At 40.9% G+C, this 18249-nt stretch overlaps 1 protein-coding gene, 1 long non-coding RNA gene and 1 pseudogene across 3 annotated transcripts; all 3 read left to right on the top strand.

The window, feature by feature from the left end:
- The window catches only part of LOC130393431 (myosin light chain kinase 2, skeletal/cardiac muscle-like), a 41601-nt pseudogene extending 36215 nt beyond the window's left edge, over positions 1–5386 (top strand).
- Positions 5387–8120: 2734 nt separating this feature from the next.
- On the top strand, positions 8121–11592 carry LOC130392854 (C-factor-like). 2 transcript variants are annotated; one of them, XM_056603355.1, is made up of 6 exons: positions 8121–8655; positions 9665–9719; positions 9837–10075; positions 10201–10362; positions 10480–10590; positions 10819–11592. In XM_056603355.1, the coding sequence occupies exons 1-6, from the start codon at positions 8509–8511 to the stop codon at positions 10930–10932; spliced, it is 828 nt and encodes a 275-aa protein (XP_056459330.1). In that variant the 5' UTR covers positions 8121–8508; the 3' UTR covers positions 10933–11592. The 2 variants fall into 2 exon arrangements, with proteins under 2 accessions (XP_056459330.1, XP_056459331.1); XM_056603356.1 differs by having other exon boundaries at positions 8122–8655; positions 9837–10024; positions 10819–11588.
- A 2242-nt stretch (positions 11593–13834) lies between these two features.
- Positions 13835–14332, top strand: LOC130392856 (uncharacterized). The gene is made up of 3 exons (XR_008897061.1): positions 13835–14062; positions 14161–14211; positions 14288–14332. It is a non-coding gene; the product is annotated as an uncharacterized LOC130392856 (long non-coding RNA).
- The last annotated feature ends 3917 nt before the right edge of the window (positions 14333–18249 follow it).

Raw genomic sequence — 18249 nt, forward strand, 5'->3', positions numbered from 1 at the left:
TGCTCAACCTGAACGGACTTAGAAGACACCTATTAAAAAAACTTTAGAAATGGTCATCCATTATTCAAGGTTTTAAGAATCTAGGAATATATCCCAAAATGAAACGGCAAATTAGTACTTGATACATGAACCAAAAACATCATTGTAAGTCTAAGTGTCATCAGAAATCCATGAAGCACACACACACACACACATTCCTACACACACACACACACACACACACACACACACACACACACACACACACACACACACACACACACACACACACACACACACACACACACACACACACACACACACACACACACACACACACACACACACACACACGCGCACAAATTGCACTTTATATATATCGTGTCTGGACTCTCTACTGTCTCTCCGCTGTGTTACGGACTAGCGCAGGTGGTGGTGTTCCCCTTCATAATCCATTCTATTTCAGTTGACATTCATTGTATTATTTTTGTGGTTTTGCTTCAATGTTCCCTCTTTATTTCCAGCCAGAGAACATTCTGTGTGTCAGCAGAGTAACAAATAAGATTAAAATCATTGACTTCGGTCTTGCCAGGAGGTAAGATTTAAATGCAGCACGCATTTGGTTTCCCGCACCATAAGATGTGTTCCTGGTGGCTCCTTCATGCAACCATTGTGATCATCTGCCCCAGGTACAAACCAAGGGAGAAGCTGAGGGTGAATTTTGGTACCCCTGAATTTCTGGCCCCTGAGGTCATCAACTATGAATTTGTTTCATTCCCCACGGATATGTGGAGTCTGGGGGTTATAACTTACATGCTGTAAGTCTCCCATGCACGCACACACAAATGCATACACACACTTATGCCCACACACACGCTCATTCACGTAACATCCACTGTAGACAGATTAGCACATTAACAAAATATGGTATCAACCACACATTTGTAAATGGAACAGACAGACTGAATCAAACAGTAAAGACGGAGGCAGAAGCACAGACACAGACAGACAGACAGACAGACAGACAGACAGACAGACAGACAGACAGACAGACAGACAGACAGACAGACAGACAGACAGACAGACAGACAGACAGACAGACAGACAGACAGACAGACAGACACGCAAGCAAAGACACCAATGTTGCAGAGCGAAGCTGACCCATTGCCGCCGCTGTACCTCCCTTGCTCCTCCCTCAGGCTGAGCGGCCTCTCTCCGTTCCTGGGAGACGATGACAACGAAACCCTGAACAACATCCTGGCGTGCCAGTGGAACTTCGAGGAGGAGGAGTTCCTGGATGTGTCCGAGGAAGCCAAGGACTTCATCACCCGGCTGCTGGTGAAGAGTAAGAGCTGGAGGATGAGCGCCACCGCGTCTCTCAAGCACCCCTGGCTGTGTGACCCCGGCCTGCACTATCGGCTCCAGCAGAAGGTAGGGTCCTAGGAGACGTTTCCTGGAGATAAGTATGAGGTGGTGTCATGCCAAATTTGTACCGGCTGCCAAATTTGTACCGGGCACGTCAACAGTTGTCCGTTGCCAGGCAACGGACAACTGATTACGTAAGGGTTGTCCGTTGCCGGGCAGGTTTCAAAAAACATTCGCGCTCATGTTGCCAAAGACGAAAAAACATAATACAGATAACGGATCGCTAGATAACACTTGTTTTTACTTTATATTTGTATTGTATTTAATTGTTTAATCAAATTTAGCTAGTAAACTGAGGGCCCTATTTTAACGGTCTGAAACGCAAGTGGGAAGCGCAAAGCGCAAGTAGCTTTGTGGGCGGTTCTACGGCGCTATCGCTATTTTACAGGCGGACACTTGCGTCGCGGCGCAAGTGTCAAAAGGGTTGGTCTGAAGCAGCCTAATTACCCGTAGGTGTGGTTTGGGCGTAACGTCCAACAAACCAATGAGAGTGCCAGCTCCCATCCCCTTTAAGAGCCATGAGCGCATTTGAATCGGACGAGTTGATATTTTGAGAGCGCGTCTGCAGTCTCCGATGAGACAGATGCACATGAATTTCAAACTGCAAATGGCTCAGTTTATTGCCAAATAATATGGCCTAATTCACACATGGAATAAGGGGTTTTCTTTCACAACTTCAGAAATACTGAGTCTTCAAATAAATTTCGCCAAAGAAAACGTATATGATATAACATATGATATGCGGTAACTGGTTCTATTTAATGATATACGCAATACATTATAAACATTGTTTCTTATCAGTATTGTATGCTATCCTAATATGCATTTGTCCCCGCGGTAATAGACATTGCCATTGATTGTATTATGCGTTACTTGTTTAGTTTGTGTGTGTTTAAACAGAGCACACACGCGCGCCCGCATTCATTCATTCTTTTTAACACTCACTCGCGGTAAAACAATGTTTTTCACGATCAAATACTCATCAATCCTAAAAGTTATGGGCATGTAGGCCTACCTACACGATGTCTGTGTCAAGAAAATATGTTTTTGCTGTACTGTGTTTGCAGATGCATTGATTTAAAAGTACAACTTATTACCGCTGCATCAGCTGTTCTTTCCCAAATAATTTACCAAGAATGTGCGGCTAGGTAGATGAGAGAAGCAAAGTGTATGCGCGAGGTGCACAAGCAATCCGTATGCATCGCATGCGCATGTATGCATCCGCCCTTAAAATAGCATCTGAACAACGCGCCACTGACTTTAAACCAGGTATTTCGATGTCAGTAGCGCAATGGTATTCAGCAACGGCAAAATAGCGTTTGCGCCAGAACACGCCTCCTCCTTCCGCCGAACCGCCCCTTGGGGCGCATGATCAATCCCTAATTTACCGGCGAGTGGCGCTGGTGGGAAAAGAACGCTCTGCGCCAGTTGTAAACTAGCAACGACACATGCGCCAGTGACTAAGTCACTTGCGCCGGATGCAAGATAGGGCCCAGAGTGTTTAAAGCGGGTTTCAAAAAACATTCGCGCTCATGTTGCCAAAACATAATACAGAAAACGGATCACTAGATAACACTTGTTTCTACTTTATATTTTTATTGTATTTAATTGTTTAATCAAATTTAGCAAGTAAACTGAGTGTTTAAAGCAGGTCAAGGACGAAATAGCACAATACAGATAACGGACAAGTGCGAATGAACGAGCTTGAAGGTTCGCGAATGTTCGTGAACCTTTCACGTCATTCGACGCGATCGTCCGTTGCCAGGCAACGGACGACGCGATCATCTGTTGCCAGGCAGGTTTGGAATGGATTACGTATGGATGACGCGCCCGGTACAAATTTGGCAGCCGGTACAAATTTGGCATGACAGTGGCACTAACTCTCGAGGTGAAAGAGTGCCATGTCAAACCTCAAACTAAGGAAAACTAAAGCTTAATGAGAGTTTTTTAAAACTTAATATGAGAGCTACGTGCTCTTGGAAGAGTTCTGGTAACAGCCCTGTTTGCAAGCAAGCAGAAGCTTGAGTGACATGTCACATGGTTTCTGCACTTTATCCCGTTAACCATTTAACGGGATAAAATGCAATGGAAACAGGTTAGCCATAGCCTAACCTTTCCCCCACCCTCACGAATAAAACACTTTTAATTTACCTGTCTCACAATGGTCTGAACCCAGCTCACGTTCCCGATTATTTCTGTGTGTTCACTCAGGTTTCTTTGTCCAAATTGAACATGCCCATGCATTGAGGATGGAAATGCACCTAGTTTCACATTAATATATCTACCACACTGTAGAATTATTAGCATTCTCCCAGTTAAACTCAAATACACATTAGGTGACTAGATCACTAGACTGGATGGCTCTAAACGGTTCTCATACAAAGACGAGAAGGCTGGTATTATGCACCTAATCTCTGGAACAAGCTACAGCTAAATCTGAATCTATACTCCCATTACTCATTCCTTTGAGGGACCCTAAAATACTACGTGCTTTTAAACTGTCAAAATGTGTGAATTTTTCGATGATGATATTGATATTTTTTGTGATACTTGATAATTGTTTCAGGGCTCTCTTGCAAAAAAAATAGAGAGGTTAAATAATAAAAATATATAGGTTGCTTCTCATGAGAGAAGCAACCTATACCTTAAGGCAACCCATACCATAAGGCAACATGCTTATAATGCCATCACTGTCTTTGCAGAAACTCAAGTGTGATTCTACAACCGCCCCCCCTCCGGAGAGCTAGGAGATGTGAGTTCTGCTTTGACTTTACATTTTAATTGCCTTTGAGAAACTGGTAGGTAACATTAAGTACTGAAAGGTTTTGTCTTTTCAATGTATATGTCCATGTCCAAAACAGCGAAGAAATTCCCGAAGTTGCATAGTGGGCCTTTAATCTCTATTATTCATGGTATATAGTATAATAGATCTCTAAAATTGTAATCCTCCTGATTATAATTTTGTCAATATAGTAAGTGCCATTGTAGGTCTTATCTGTAAAACTATCATGCTTTTGGCCTTTTAATTTTCATTCGACTCTGTATTTCAGGATATCTGATGATAGGTCGAGGCTCCGGGGCCCCAAAACTGGACCAATGCTGCTGAACCTGTTTCCTACCACCACTTTACTCTCTGCTTCACACCCAGGAACCATTTCCCCCAAACAGTTCGTAGTTCTTTCTAACAGAATGTATCCCACGCTGTTCAAGTCACGTGTACCACTGTCCTACTGGAGAGACAACCTCTACCTCTTAGGTCCAGCTCTATTTCACTACGCCAAGACTACTTTTCTGTGTTTGTAGATGGTTCTTGGTTCATGCCGTTCCCATTTATCACCTTAAAGAATGCAGAATGTGCTCTGCACTAGTCATCATTTTGTATAATTAAAAAGTCCTTCTTCAAAGCAAATCACTGTGATAGGAGACACAGATAAAATGGACAAATATAATGTCACGTAGGTTGGGGTAAATTGCTAATCCTTTCTTTGATAAAAGCAACTATTGCTTTTACATAGCATATCTGTCTGTTGCATGCTTTGCACTTTATGCTATATTTTTCTGAGATGTAACAAATTACTTTGAACAAGGAATTTTGTTGATGTAAATTATCAATAATTGTGAACATTAGATTAGATCTACTTGGCAAGTCTTATGAATAGATTTTCTTTTCCTGGTATGCATGAGATAAAACCCATTCTGGCCTTCAATCCACAGAGGACATCTCATGCTTCACACAAATAACAGGATGCTTCCCTTTGTCCCAGCCCGGTGGGGTGCTTGCCTTTGATGAAGTTTTATCCTGGCCTACGCTACCTTCTGTGTTTTCTAATGTGCCACTAGCTTGCTGTGTCTTTGGCCATTTTGAGTCCTACTTTCACCTTCCATGAAGGCATGACAAACAACTAATGTTGGTTCTTATATGATTTATATGGTAGGTATAGTATATATATATATATATATATATATATATATATATATATATATATATTATATATATATATATATATATATATATATATATATATATATATATATATATATATATATATATATATATATATATATATAATCTTATGTCCATGTATTATACATATTATATATGGTATGCATAGAATAGTGTACCCGTTCAATACCGGACTGAACTTGAAGATGCTGTTTTATTCACGGGAGCTTACTTTTTCAGGATTTCCAAATTCATCTGCATATTTATTTAAACCACATATGGTTCTGTTGTGCAGCGAGAAAACAGTGACATGAAGGGACATTTTTCAACATAAAAGTACAACATTGTTTGAAATCAATAGGTGCCTAGCCATTGATGTGGCCTACGATATGTTGAGTATCCTTTTACCCTTTTGAACCTAATGGATAAGCTTGGGATTTTTGCTATACTTGATTATTTTGATTTTTATCTTTTTTTTCAAGTTTGTTTGTGTAACACAATTAGAGAACATGCGTTTTTAAATGTGAAATAAATATATATACAACACAATAGTGACAAAGAATTTTGGGACTTTGATCTTGGGGTCACACACAAAATAAAACGTAGGGCAGTGTTGCATCAAATTGTTCAGAAGCTTTGCATAGAAAATAGTGAGAAACAGATTAGTTGGTGTTTGTTTCTGTAGACCTAAAAATACGAAAATACAAAATTAATGTAAATCACTATATACATGCATTAACTTTGATTGGGCAACCCGCCATCTCTAGGGTCACTGCATCCTCAGCCTCAACACAGATCTCATGAAAGCCAGTATTCGAATAGCATGATTAGTTTGGTTACGAGAATGCCTTCGAGTTAACTTATACCGGTCTGTTTAAAAATGTGCTTGGACTATGGTTAGTATAATATAATTGTATATATAATATCACGGCCAAAAGCTCTGTGCGTCTCCGGATGGCCGTAGCGCGGGGAGCTCTCGAAGGGATTGGGATTCGCGGGGTTTGTTTACCTGCGTTGCTATGGTTACCGGTCTTGTGCGTTCCATCGGTTTATTCGGTAGATTCATACTTTATAGATAGATTCATACTTTATTGTCATTGCGCAAACTTGTACAATGAGATTGGGGTGGTGCTCACTACCCATAGTGCAAAATAAAACAGTGCAAAAATACAAACACAAACAACAGCAATAGGCACAATAAATATAAATATGCAGACATAACATATAAGTGTCTTTTTTTTAAATAAATAAATATGGTAGAGGATTTCACATGTCCATTGGGGGGGGCCAGGGGTAGAAGGGGTAGAAGGTATTCCTCAGCCTGTTTGTCCGGCTCCCAATAAGGGACCTGTATCTCCTACTAGCCTATCTATTATTATATCTATCTATTATCTATTATTATCTTTATTTATTATTATAATTATAATTATTATTATTGTTATTTTTAATTATCTTTATTATTTTTATTATTTTTATCTTATTGTACAGCACTTTGGTCAGTGTATGCTGTGTGTATATGTGCTCTATAAATAAAACTTACTTACTTACTTACTATTATTATTATTACATTTTTATTTTCTTAATTATAATTATATTATTAATTATACATAGCGTGAGCTGTCTCTGCATCTCAGACATCGCTTCCACGGGCAAATCTGTCCCCTTTTCTCCCTTTCATTCCAACCCGTGAGCAACGCTAGTCTACCTTCTCTGCCGAATGCATTTTTGAAAAAAAAAGAATACGAATCAGTTTTTTAAATCCTTAAATGTGATGCATCATGCCTCCGAATCGTGTGATGCGTCCGATCAGCTGCGTTTTTGGGGATAAAATAAGAGCGATGACATGACAGTAGCCTTCGCTCTTATTTTATCCACAAAAATATATAATAATATAATAATAATAATTAACACACCGTTGGTCTCCCATATGCGCTGTCATCAGAACAAATGATCTGTCCCTAAAAGTTAAAATCCACCATCCCCCCCGGCATTTTTTTACAACTCGGCCACTGGTTAGGCCTAACCACAGGGATTAAGGGCCTCTGACCTACTGTTGCATTCTCATAAGTAAGCTAATTTTAGGGGCTGGTTCATAATGGCAAGTTCGGCTAAGGTTGTTTTGCAGGTTCATCGGATAGGTCGGGCTGTTACCTGATCATACACTTCACACTCCAGTTGTCAAACAGGTATTCCATTCTATGCCCACTACAAACTACGCCTACAGCTTTCAAAACGGTTACAGATTCACCAAAGGCTGTGTCCACATCGAGGTAGAGGCTTTGAGTGAACCATGGAGCATTCCACGGACTGTGCTGTTAACAGGAGCCAACAGAGGCTTGGGCTTGGAGATGGTTAAACAAATGGTAGACGGTCCCTCTCCCTTGCCTCGTTTGTTTGCCTGTTGCAAATATCCATATCCTATAAAGAAATATAATTTTTCAAATTGCAAAAATCGAATCACTCCAGTGGATCCGGCAACTAGTGGCAGTCAACAGGCTGTCAGCGATCAGCATTTCACGTTATTTGGACTAAACCATTTATGGGAGAGGTGGGGGGAGTGCAGAACATTTTATTTTTTCATCACAGTCGTTCAAATATTTTCAGGATTTTCTTTTCTTATTAAAAGGTACATAGCCATTTTTCCTAACCTACAGATAAATCGGATATTATTTAAATCCAGACCCTTTCCCTCTCACGGACCCCTGCTTCGCCATCCCCTTTCACCCCTTTACCGCGTGGCTGATAGCTCGGGCATATTTGACTCTCCCGAGTCCCTTTAATAATCAGTTAGCAGCCTGGCTGCCTGCCTGTGTCTGTTCGACCTGTTGTTGCCAATAACCCTCCTCAACCGCGATATCGTGTTTGCAATTTATTCCTCTTGCCAGACCATGCAGACTACCTCCTGTGAGAAAAGTATAGACCACTTGTAGGTGTGTTCAATATCTTAGAAAAACAGTGTTTTGGTTTGAGGTAACGCAGTTGATCACTCCTTGAACGGGTCTGTTTTACCAGAAGATAAACACCACCCTCCATTTGTCTATTAACATTCGGCCAACTGCAACATCTGGCACATCTAGCATTCAAGAAGGTACGCGCAGCCAATATAAAGGCACTTTCAACAAAGGCTGAGTTTTTCATGAGGTAGAGGCAAGTGCTGAGTCATGGCGAGTGTTGCAACACGCACTGTGTTGATAACTGGAGCTAACAGAGGCCTGGGCTTGGAAATGGTTAAACAAATGGTTGAAGGTCCCTCGCCCTTGCCATATTTGTTTGCCTGTTGCAGAGAACCGGATGGACCCAGAGGAAAGGTAGGGTTATTATGTTTTCACATGACACAACCGTAAGCGAATGTGTTTTTCGTAGGAGAAGTCTGGGAATCTCGCCTCTGATTAGTTACAAGGGCTCTCCTTTTAGATCGTGTTTTGATTAGTCCTAGCTGGAGTTTAGGGTCAATGGCGTGTTCCTGAATCCTCGGACGCCAGCGTTCCGAGTTGCGATTTCCGGTCTCGGGACGTTCCCGTTCGTTTGTGCGATTGTGTCATGAAATTGGCTAGTCGTTATTTATTGTTAGCTACATTAGCCTCTTTAGCAAACCAGCCCGAAAACAAAAAACACAACTTTACATTGTACTTCCGACTTCCGACTCGGAAGGCTGGCGTCCGAGCATTCAGGAACACAGCATAACCCTTAACCCTGACCAATCGGAGGAGAGCACTTCTAACCAATCAGAGGCGAGAATCCCAGACTTCTCCTACGAAAAACGCATTCGCCTACCGCAAGCTTTCAACCAATGGTGCAATTCCGTTGACTTGAGGCGTACCACATCATGAACTATCGTGTAACATCTCCGCAAACGATATAAATAGAAGAATACACATGCAGAGCCTGGTGAAAGACTACCACCCTTTATACATAACAAGTATTACTACAAGAAGGCCATAGCAAGTTGGAAACGGTGGAAAGAAAATGCCAGCAACTTATGCAGTTTCATTTTATAAACACAAATTAACACGAAACGCCAATGAAAAACATTACATGAGAAACACACGCAATACACAAAGTGACACTATTTTTGAAATAGAAATCCTGAAAAATATATTGCCTGAACAATATTAATAAAATATTTATTCAATATATATTTTTCAATTATCAGTTTTTTCAATTATTGTAGCCTACCACCTGCAGTACCGCACCACTCTGCCTCTATGAACGGCTCACCTTCCCATGCAACCCCCACCACTAAAAACAATTCTCATTTCATTGGGTCCTGAATAAAGTTTGCATGCAACTCACAGAACATTTTATTCTGCTATACAGGAATTGCAAGCACTGGCCAAGAGCCACCCTGATGCGATCACCGTCATTCAACTAGGTGATGACTCTTCATTTAAAAATAAACATTTTTGATGTTTCAACCCGATGTCACAAGAACACTACTGTGATGTTTCTCAGTGTTTCTTATGTTGACCCTTTCTGATCTCGCTCTCAGATGTCGCCGACCTCTGCAGCATAAAAAAGTGTGCGGAGAGGGTAGGCTCCCTGGTGGGGCCAGGGGGCCTCAACCTGTTGATCAACAATGCAGCGGTTCTTTTCCATGGCACTTTTCAGAGCACCAGTCCAGAGGACATGCTAACTACCTTCAACACCAACGTCATTGGCCCAATGAGCCTCACTAAAGTGAGGGCAGGAGGGAGGAAGTTCTTACGGCTGTATTTCTACATAGTGATGGTTTTGAAAACATCATCTTGTTTGTACAAGTTTCATGCCATTTATTTCTAGTAAATGCATCATTAATTTATTTCTCCCTGTGTAACATCTCCTTTTCTCTCACTCTGGTTGTCATCATTATGAAGGAGCTCCTCCCTCACCTACGAGCAGCAGCTTTGGCCAGCAGGACACCAGGGATGTCTTGCAGTAAAGCAGTCGTGGTCAACCTCTCTAGCATGGCTGGAAGCATGACCGGTACTCCTGAAAGCTACAGCAGGTTCCCTGTGATGTCGTACCGCATCAGCAAGGCAAAGACCAGCGTCCAACTCGTATCTAGCTAGCTCAAGCTCTTTGATAAAATCTGTCCTACAACATTCCTATTGAAAGTGTTTTTTTTTTAAATTTATTTTCCCTTCCCGTTCAAGGCGGCTTTGAACATGCTGACCATCTGCTCTGCCTTAGAGTTCCAGAAGGATAACATCTTGTCTGTTCTCCTGCACCCTGGCTGGGTGAGAACCGACATGGGCGGAAAAGAGGTGAGGGTGCCGCTGGCCACTGTTGTTTACTTATTTGCCATTTAACTTTAAGATAAGTAAGCTTTACAAAATATTTTAATCAACAATCAGAGGTTTTTTCAAAATGTTTAATTTGTAGTGTCAGTGAGATCACCACTGCTCAATGTTCTTTTTTTGCAGAATAGACATAGAGTAGTGGTCAATCTATGGGAAAATGATTGATAATTATATTATTCTATTACCCACTAGGCGGACATTGACAAGCTAGAAAGTGTAGGAGGCCTGCTAAGCGTGATCGATTCCCTGACGGAGAAGCACAATGGAGCCATCCTGGACTATAATGGTGTGTCATTGCCATGGTAGTCCTACATATATAGCTCCATTGTTGGATGCTGAGTGTATATTCCATGTTATTATTATCTTTTACAATACTTAAAACTTTATAATCACATGTGTAATACCAATTTGTACAACTATAACATGAGTCTAATGCTCATGTCATCATTGGCTATTGGCTATAAGCATTGTTTTATAATAACATCTGAATAAACTTTTAAACTTAAAATCCTAAGAGTTTAAGTGTATGTTTACCAGCAGGTGGTGCTGTTTAACTTGACTATATCATAAAAGTGAACATGTCTCCATGAATATTGTTCATTATTTCTCATTGCTTCTTCCATCCCCTGGCTTCTTAATATCGCTAGATGCTTAATGTGATTCTGAGGAAGAATTAAACGTATTCTTCTTTGCCAGTGTTGGTAGTTACTCAAAAAAAAGTAATTAGATACTTATTACTGGTTACTTCTGTAAATTGTAATGAGATTACTTTACTAGTTACTGCATTTGAAAAGTAACTTCACTACTTATTACTTCACTTTCCCGTTTCTTAATTTACTGTAGATACATGGACAAACATCATAGCCCTATCATCACTTAGGGCCCTATTTTTAACGGTCTGAAACGCAAGTGAGAAGCGCCAAGCGCAAGTAGCTTTGTGGGCGGTTCTATGGCGATGTCGCTAGTTTACCGGCGCTAAAAATGACTCTTGCGTCCAGCACAAATCTAAAAAGGGTTGGTCTGAAGTAGCCTAATTACCTGTGGGTGTGGTTTGGGCGTAACGTGCAATAAACCAATGAGAGTGCCAGCTCCCATCCCCCATGAGTGCATTTGAATCTGACGAGTTGATATTTTGACAGCGGGTATGCAGTCTCAGATGAGACGGATGCACATGAATTTCAAACTTCAAATGGCTCAGTTTATGGCCAAATAAAATGGCCTAATTCACACATGGAATAAGGTTTTCTTCCACAGTCCTCAAATAAATTTCGGCAAAGCAAACTTGTATGATATAAAAGATGATATGCGGTAACTGTGGTTCTATTTAATGATACACGCAATGCATTATAAACATTTTTTCTTATCAGTATTGTATGCATTATCGTTATCAACTTGTGTTCCTAATATGTGCGTCCCCCCCGTTAATATACATTGCCATGGACTGTATTATGCGTTACGTGTTTAGTTTGCGTGTGTTTAAACAGATTGACGCACACGCATTCATTAATTATTTTACACATACACCCACGCGTGCCCGCATTCATTCATTCTTTTTAACACTCACTCGCGGTAAAACAAAGTTTTCTCACGATCAAATACTCATCAATCCTAAAAGTTATGGGCATGTACACAATGTCTGTCAAGAAAATATGTGTTTGCTGTACGGTGTTTGCAGATGCATTGATTTAAAAGTACAACTTATTACAACTTTATCAGCTGTTCTTTCCCAAATAATTTACCAAGAATGTCTGGCTAGGTAGATGAGAGAAGCAAAGTGTATACAGGAGGTGCACAAGCAACATTATGCATGCGCCCTTAAAATAGCATCTGAACAACGCACCACTGACTTTATACCAGGTATTTCCTGGTTTGTGGCGCAAGTGGTTTCTGAAACTGCAAAATAGCACCAGGGAACGTTTGCGCCAGAACACGCCTCCTCCTTTCGCCAAACCGGCCCTTGGGGCGCAAGATCATTCCCTAATTTACCGACGCGTGGCGGTGGAGGGAGAAGAACGCTCTGCGCCAGTTGCAAACTAGCAACGACACATGCGCCAGTGATTAAGTCAATTGCGCCGGATGCAAGATAGGGCCCTTAGTGTTTATTGTCTTCCTCTCACCCTCTTGCAGGCAAGAGCAGCCTTATCACGTTTTAAAGCAATGCTGTCTATCCAGTGCATCGTCATTCCTAATTTAGGAATGACGATGCACTGGATAGACAGCATTGCTTTAAAACGTGAGAAAAAAAGTTGCATAGGTATCCTAAGTAACTTTTGTTGTTGGCGGACACATAATCCAGGGAGGACTCAAATCAGTTTGTGCATGTATGACACCTAATAAGGAAGGGAGCCGGACATATTCCCATCCTTGTGAAACGTTTGCAGCAATCACATCTATAAGACTACTGAAATATCCATGCAATATGTATTCTAGCATACATTTTGCCATTTTCAAACACACACCGGCTCGTTATTCTCTTAAAGACACACACACACACACACACACACACACACACACACACACACACACACACACACACACACACACACACACACACACACACACACACACACACACACACACACACACACACACCAGCAGTGCAATACAGTTGACCTTTTACATTTCTGTTTTTTTCTTACGTTTCTTTATGTCCTGATCTGTCTATTAAAAAATATTTTCACTGCACATGCATTTTCTAGTTAACAATTACGCCTATTCGAAGAGAACGAAGGTCGAGGGAGCTATTCTTCACTATTCACAGAGTCCGAGTTGAATAATTGTTTTAGTATACCTATACTACACGTGATCACTCCAAAAATAAACAAGATATCCCTTTTTGCCGGGATTTATTTGTTTTTATTAGCGTGACGAGACGACCGTAGCAATATCCCGAGTTTGAGATCCCAATCACGGGATTTTGCCCAATATCCCAAGATAGTGAACCAATCAAATTGCGCACTCTTAGGAGGTTCACGTGTAGCATATACAATATCTCATGGTGAACTTATTAAAGGTTTTCAGTAAGAAAGGATAAAGTTGGGTGATGTCAGTTTTCAATAAATTGGCGCATTTTATTCAGCTTTGTTTTTATTTTTTTATGTTTTACTTATAGTAACTGTTTCAGTAACAATTTTATGTGGCTATTGTAACTTTACTCTTGTATTGTGTATTTAATGTATGTAGTAATGTAAGGGAACCCAATATTCTGATGTTCTAATTCAATATCCTCAATATTTTAGGGGGGGGGTGGGGGGATTCACATTTTTTGGGTGATATCATTGGGTTTTCTTATAACTTTTCATAGCGCTCAGTTTTTCTGAAACAAATACAAATACGAGGTGGGTAATTTGTATTGCTTATGATTTATGTTAACAGTGACATAGCTCATCGCATTGCTCCAGGCCAGTGGACAGTCAAGTTTGGTAGAGACATCAAGGTACATTTCTCCTGCATCTCATGCACTTGCATGCACATGTGTTCTTTTGACCATAACACTGTTATATTGCCTATCTAACACCTTGGCCATTCTTACAGGGTTTTCATCACCAAACTACTGGAAATAATTGTGGTATCTACATACTTATGGTAAATTGCTTTATAGTATCTAAATGTTTTTGTATTATTTGAAACTATCAAATTAACAGAACTTTGCCTTTCACAGAATGCACTCAGCCTGAGCACAGATGCTCCATTTTGGTGTACTGAGGTCAGTATTATGTAGAAACAAATACATGAACAAATAGACAAATTGTGAAGTACTGATTTCTAACTGAAAATGACCATTCCTCAACTTATTTTAGAGAGACATGGCACACATCAGGAAACGGTTCCAGATTGATGGGTAAGACAACTTTTAATGTAACTTCCTACACAACATTAGTTATACATAAGTTAACCTTTTTTTTTTTTCTTCTGTCACTGTCACTCGAAAGCCACGGACAGAGGTTTGCATACTGGACAAATGAGGCCACAGCATTGCTCCAAGGATCATTGCAGCCGATCTACAGGATCCCGAAGAGCAGAAAAAGGAATCATGAGGTGAGCATGATGTTGGTGGCAGAGGACACCCAGTGTCATGCTCCTTTTTGTTATAGACTCATTGTAACGACCCAGGTGGGTCTCTCAAGACTCCGCCCATTTGCGCTGGTTGCCTGTTCTGTCACCTCCCCTTGTGTGCAGGTCTCAGGTGTGTGCAATGACCCTGCTGATTGGGGAGTGTAGAAAAGACCTGCCGTGCCAACATCCGGGGCTCTGTCCTCTCCTCCGCTGGCTTTAGGCTTTTGTTTGGTTGTTCCCATGACTGATCTCACACCACACTTTTGGTTACATTACATATTACTGACTTACACCACACCCCATTAACAGATACAATAGGTCAGATGACTATAGTTGAATAGTTATGTTCATCACTGAAAACTCATCAGTAGTAGCCTTCGTTAGCATACCATTCTGTGGTTTTGCGAGAGTAGGATGTCAACTATTGTTTTTTTTGCCAAGTACAGACACAAATTATTTTTCTTTCTTCAAGGCGGATGATGTTTTCCTGAAGGACACAATTGAGGCAGCAGCATGGTGCCAGTTGCAGTCCTTCACCGACCACGTTTCTCTCCCGATGGTCATTATGATGGAAGGTGCAGAGCAGCAGGCAGCATTAGCAGAGCTGAAATCCGTTGACCGCAGTTGCCCGGAAGAAAGCCCAAACAGGATTGAACCGTTCCAGTTCGTCTTCAATTCAAAGAAGGACTACGAAATGTTCTGTGTGGAGATGTTTGACCGGAGAAAGCTGAAAGTGTTTGCTTCTTGGGAGTAGCGACATTTGACCTATTGTTTTAATTTTTTTGTTCTCGTTCATTGGTCAGCTGTCAAAAAACTGCCTGACGTCGGGTGCTTTTTCTTGGCGAGTTCAATTTATCCCAACTTGAAAACCACCCAGAGCAGTGGAAAAAACCCGCTGGCAGCGGTGTTTTTAAAAGCACCCAGGATGTTTTTACAAAAACACCCTGTATCATAGGAACAGGGGCGCCGCTAGGGATTTTGGGCCCCATGAAAAGAATGAAACTTAGTGTCATTATTTTTTCTGTATTATAATTTCATCATCATTAGCGGCCTCTCTGGGCCCCCCTCCATCATGGGCCCCTAGAATCCGTCTCCTTTACCCCCCCTTTTCGGCGCCCCTGCATAGGAATATAATGTAAAACATCCACCCGCACCTGAAAAAAAAACTGCCTGTGTGAAAACCCCCTAAGGGATAAAGTATAGAACGCTGGTCATTATCAGGAAAATAAGCCCTGACAGGGCGAACCTGACGCGAAGCGGGGCTGTCTTGCTTCACCCTGAACGGGTTTATTTTCAATAATGACCGGTGTAAGTCTATGGGTGTAAGTACCATATTGGCTCGGCTGCCAGATCCATAGACATCTTATAGATGCCTTTGTAATTGTAATAGAGAGTATGCGGTTTCGAACACACCCATAGGGTGTGTTCGAAACCGCATACTTGCTTACTACGCTTACTAACTATGACGTCAAATTGAGTAAGCGAGAACTTAGTAAGCGAGTTTAGGTAAGCGAGTAGTATCCGAATGTCTTCTACTTCCGGAAAGATTTTGAGTAAGCATCGCTAGCTTACTAGACGTACTAAACCGCCCCAGAATGCACTGCGTCTATTCAAAAGAACAGTGGAAGCAATGGCGCTAAACGGGGAGCCGCAGCAGCAGTGCTTTTAATAATTGTTTAATAATTGTTTTAACATATCACCGCAAATCCTTAGGTTGAAGGTGTACTGTGACGTTAAATGTGACGTTTATATATTTATTTATAATATTTATTAACGGCGCCCGGCCGGTAGGTTATTGACACGTCATTTGATTCACGTCATCTGAGGTGGTTAAGTAAGGACGGTCTTCTGAACGTCGATTACTCAAATGGATTACTCAATCATTATTTAAGGATTCGAGAAGTAAGCCAAATATTTAGTAGGTAGTAAGCAGTAAGCAAGTAGGCGGTTTCGAACACACCCTATGTTCCATGGTCGCCAATGGAGATTATTGATATGCTCCGAAGTTTGGCCGATGATGTGGAGAACAATCGAGTTGAAGACACAGATGCAGTAGATAGAGTGCGTGTTCTGGGAGATAGGATAGACGACTTATCCTCACTGGTACGTTTTGACGCCAGTGTGGTATACACAAAGATTTCCCAAGTGCTACAGGCACTGGGTGCAAAACATAGGGTCGGGAGACCCACCGTCTCCACCCACTCCTCACCTACAAAGCTCTCCACAACCTAGCCCCCAGTTACCTCTGCGACCTCCTCCAAGAATACACTCCCCTCCGCTCAACCTCTGCTGGACTACTATGTATCCCCACATCACGACTCATTACGAATGGGTGCCCGGTCATTCAGCTGTTCAGCACCCAGGCTCTGGAACTCCCTCCCCCCACACATAAAACAGTCATACACCACAACCTTCAAGTCACAACTCACCTGTTCAAACCCGCACACATCGTCTAACTGATCACTGTCTTGATTGTTTGTTTGTTTTGTCTTGTTTTTGTTTTTGTTTTATTTATTTATTTATTATTATTATTTTTCCACAATGTGTTGTTTTAAACTATTTATGATAACTTTATGCTCTGTAAGGTGACCTTGGTTGTCTTGAAAGGCGCCCTTTAAATTAAATGTATTATTATTATTATTATTACCGTGGAGATACCCTTGGAGACAATAGAAAGTGACGTCCAGACGCTGATTGGCTGATACGTTTGCCACTTTGCATATTGACTTTTGGATTCCTATTTGGATTCCTCTTTGGATTCCTATTTGGATTCCTCTTTGGATTCCGTTTTGGATTCCTATTTGTATTCCTCTTTGGATTCCGTTTTGGATTCCGTTTTGAATTCCGTTTTGCGGATTGAAATGTAATTTGAATATCGCAACACACGGAGCGTGGCGAAGTGGATTGCAATCACGGGGACGCTATAGCTTTGCAATTTGAATAAAGGAACTCAAAATAATTTGACAAAATGTTATTGTATTTTTATTGTTATAACTTTTGCAAATGTAATTGAGGATTGCATTGTCACTTTGCATATTAAAATACACTTTGAATAACGTATTTACAAATTACATTATGAAATTGCATAATGCATTGTCAATTGCATAACGTAATTACTTATTGAATTGCAAATTGCAAATTGCATTGCCATTTGAATTTTGCTACATATATGCTTCCATACACTTTGATACGGTAACCGATTTGCAACGTTGGCTCTAGAACATTCTGCTCTAGAATGAACTTGACAAAACCACCCTGTCAGTTTTTTAGTTGGTAAAAAACCGCCCGGGTCAGGTGTTTATTAATATAAAAAAACTGCCTGTGTGAACACGCCCTTAGATACATAGTTTTGGAATCGCCAAGACTTCAAAATATAAATAGTAACATCAAAAAAGACATCCCTGGGGACATTTAAGTAAAACATTTAAGTAAAATACAGCAAGATCTGAAGTTAATGTGAATGTAGTGGTGCATATATTTCCATCCTGTTGGAGGCGCTGTGGAAGTACCTCGAAATGTCAAAAAGTCTCCTTTTTGTTTACAACTCCTTGGCTGCTGAGCCCTCTT

The sequence above is a fragment of the Gadus chalcogrammus genome, chromosome 12, assembly GCF_026213295.1.
Source record: "Gadus chalcogrammus isolate NIFS_2021 chromosome 12, NIFS_Gcha_1.0, whole genome shotgun sequence".
Taxonomy (NCBI): domain Eukaryota; kingdom Metazoa; phylum Chordata; class Actinopteri; order Gadiformes; family Gadidae; genus Gadus; species Gadus chalcogrammus.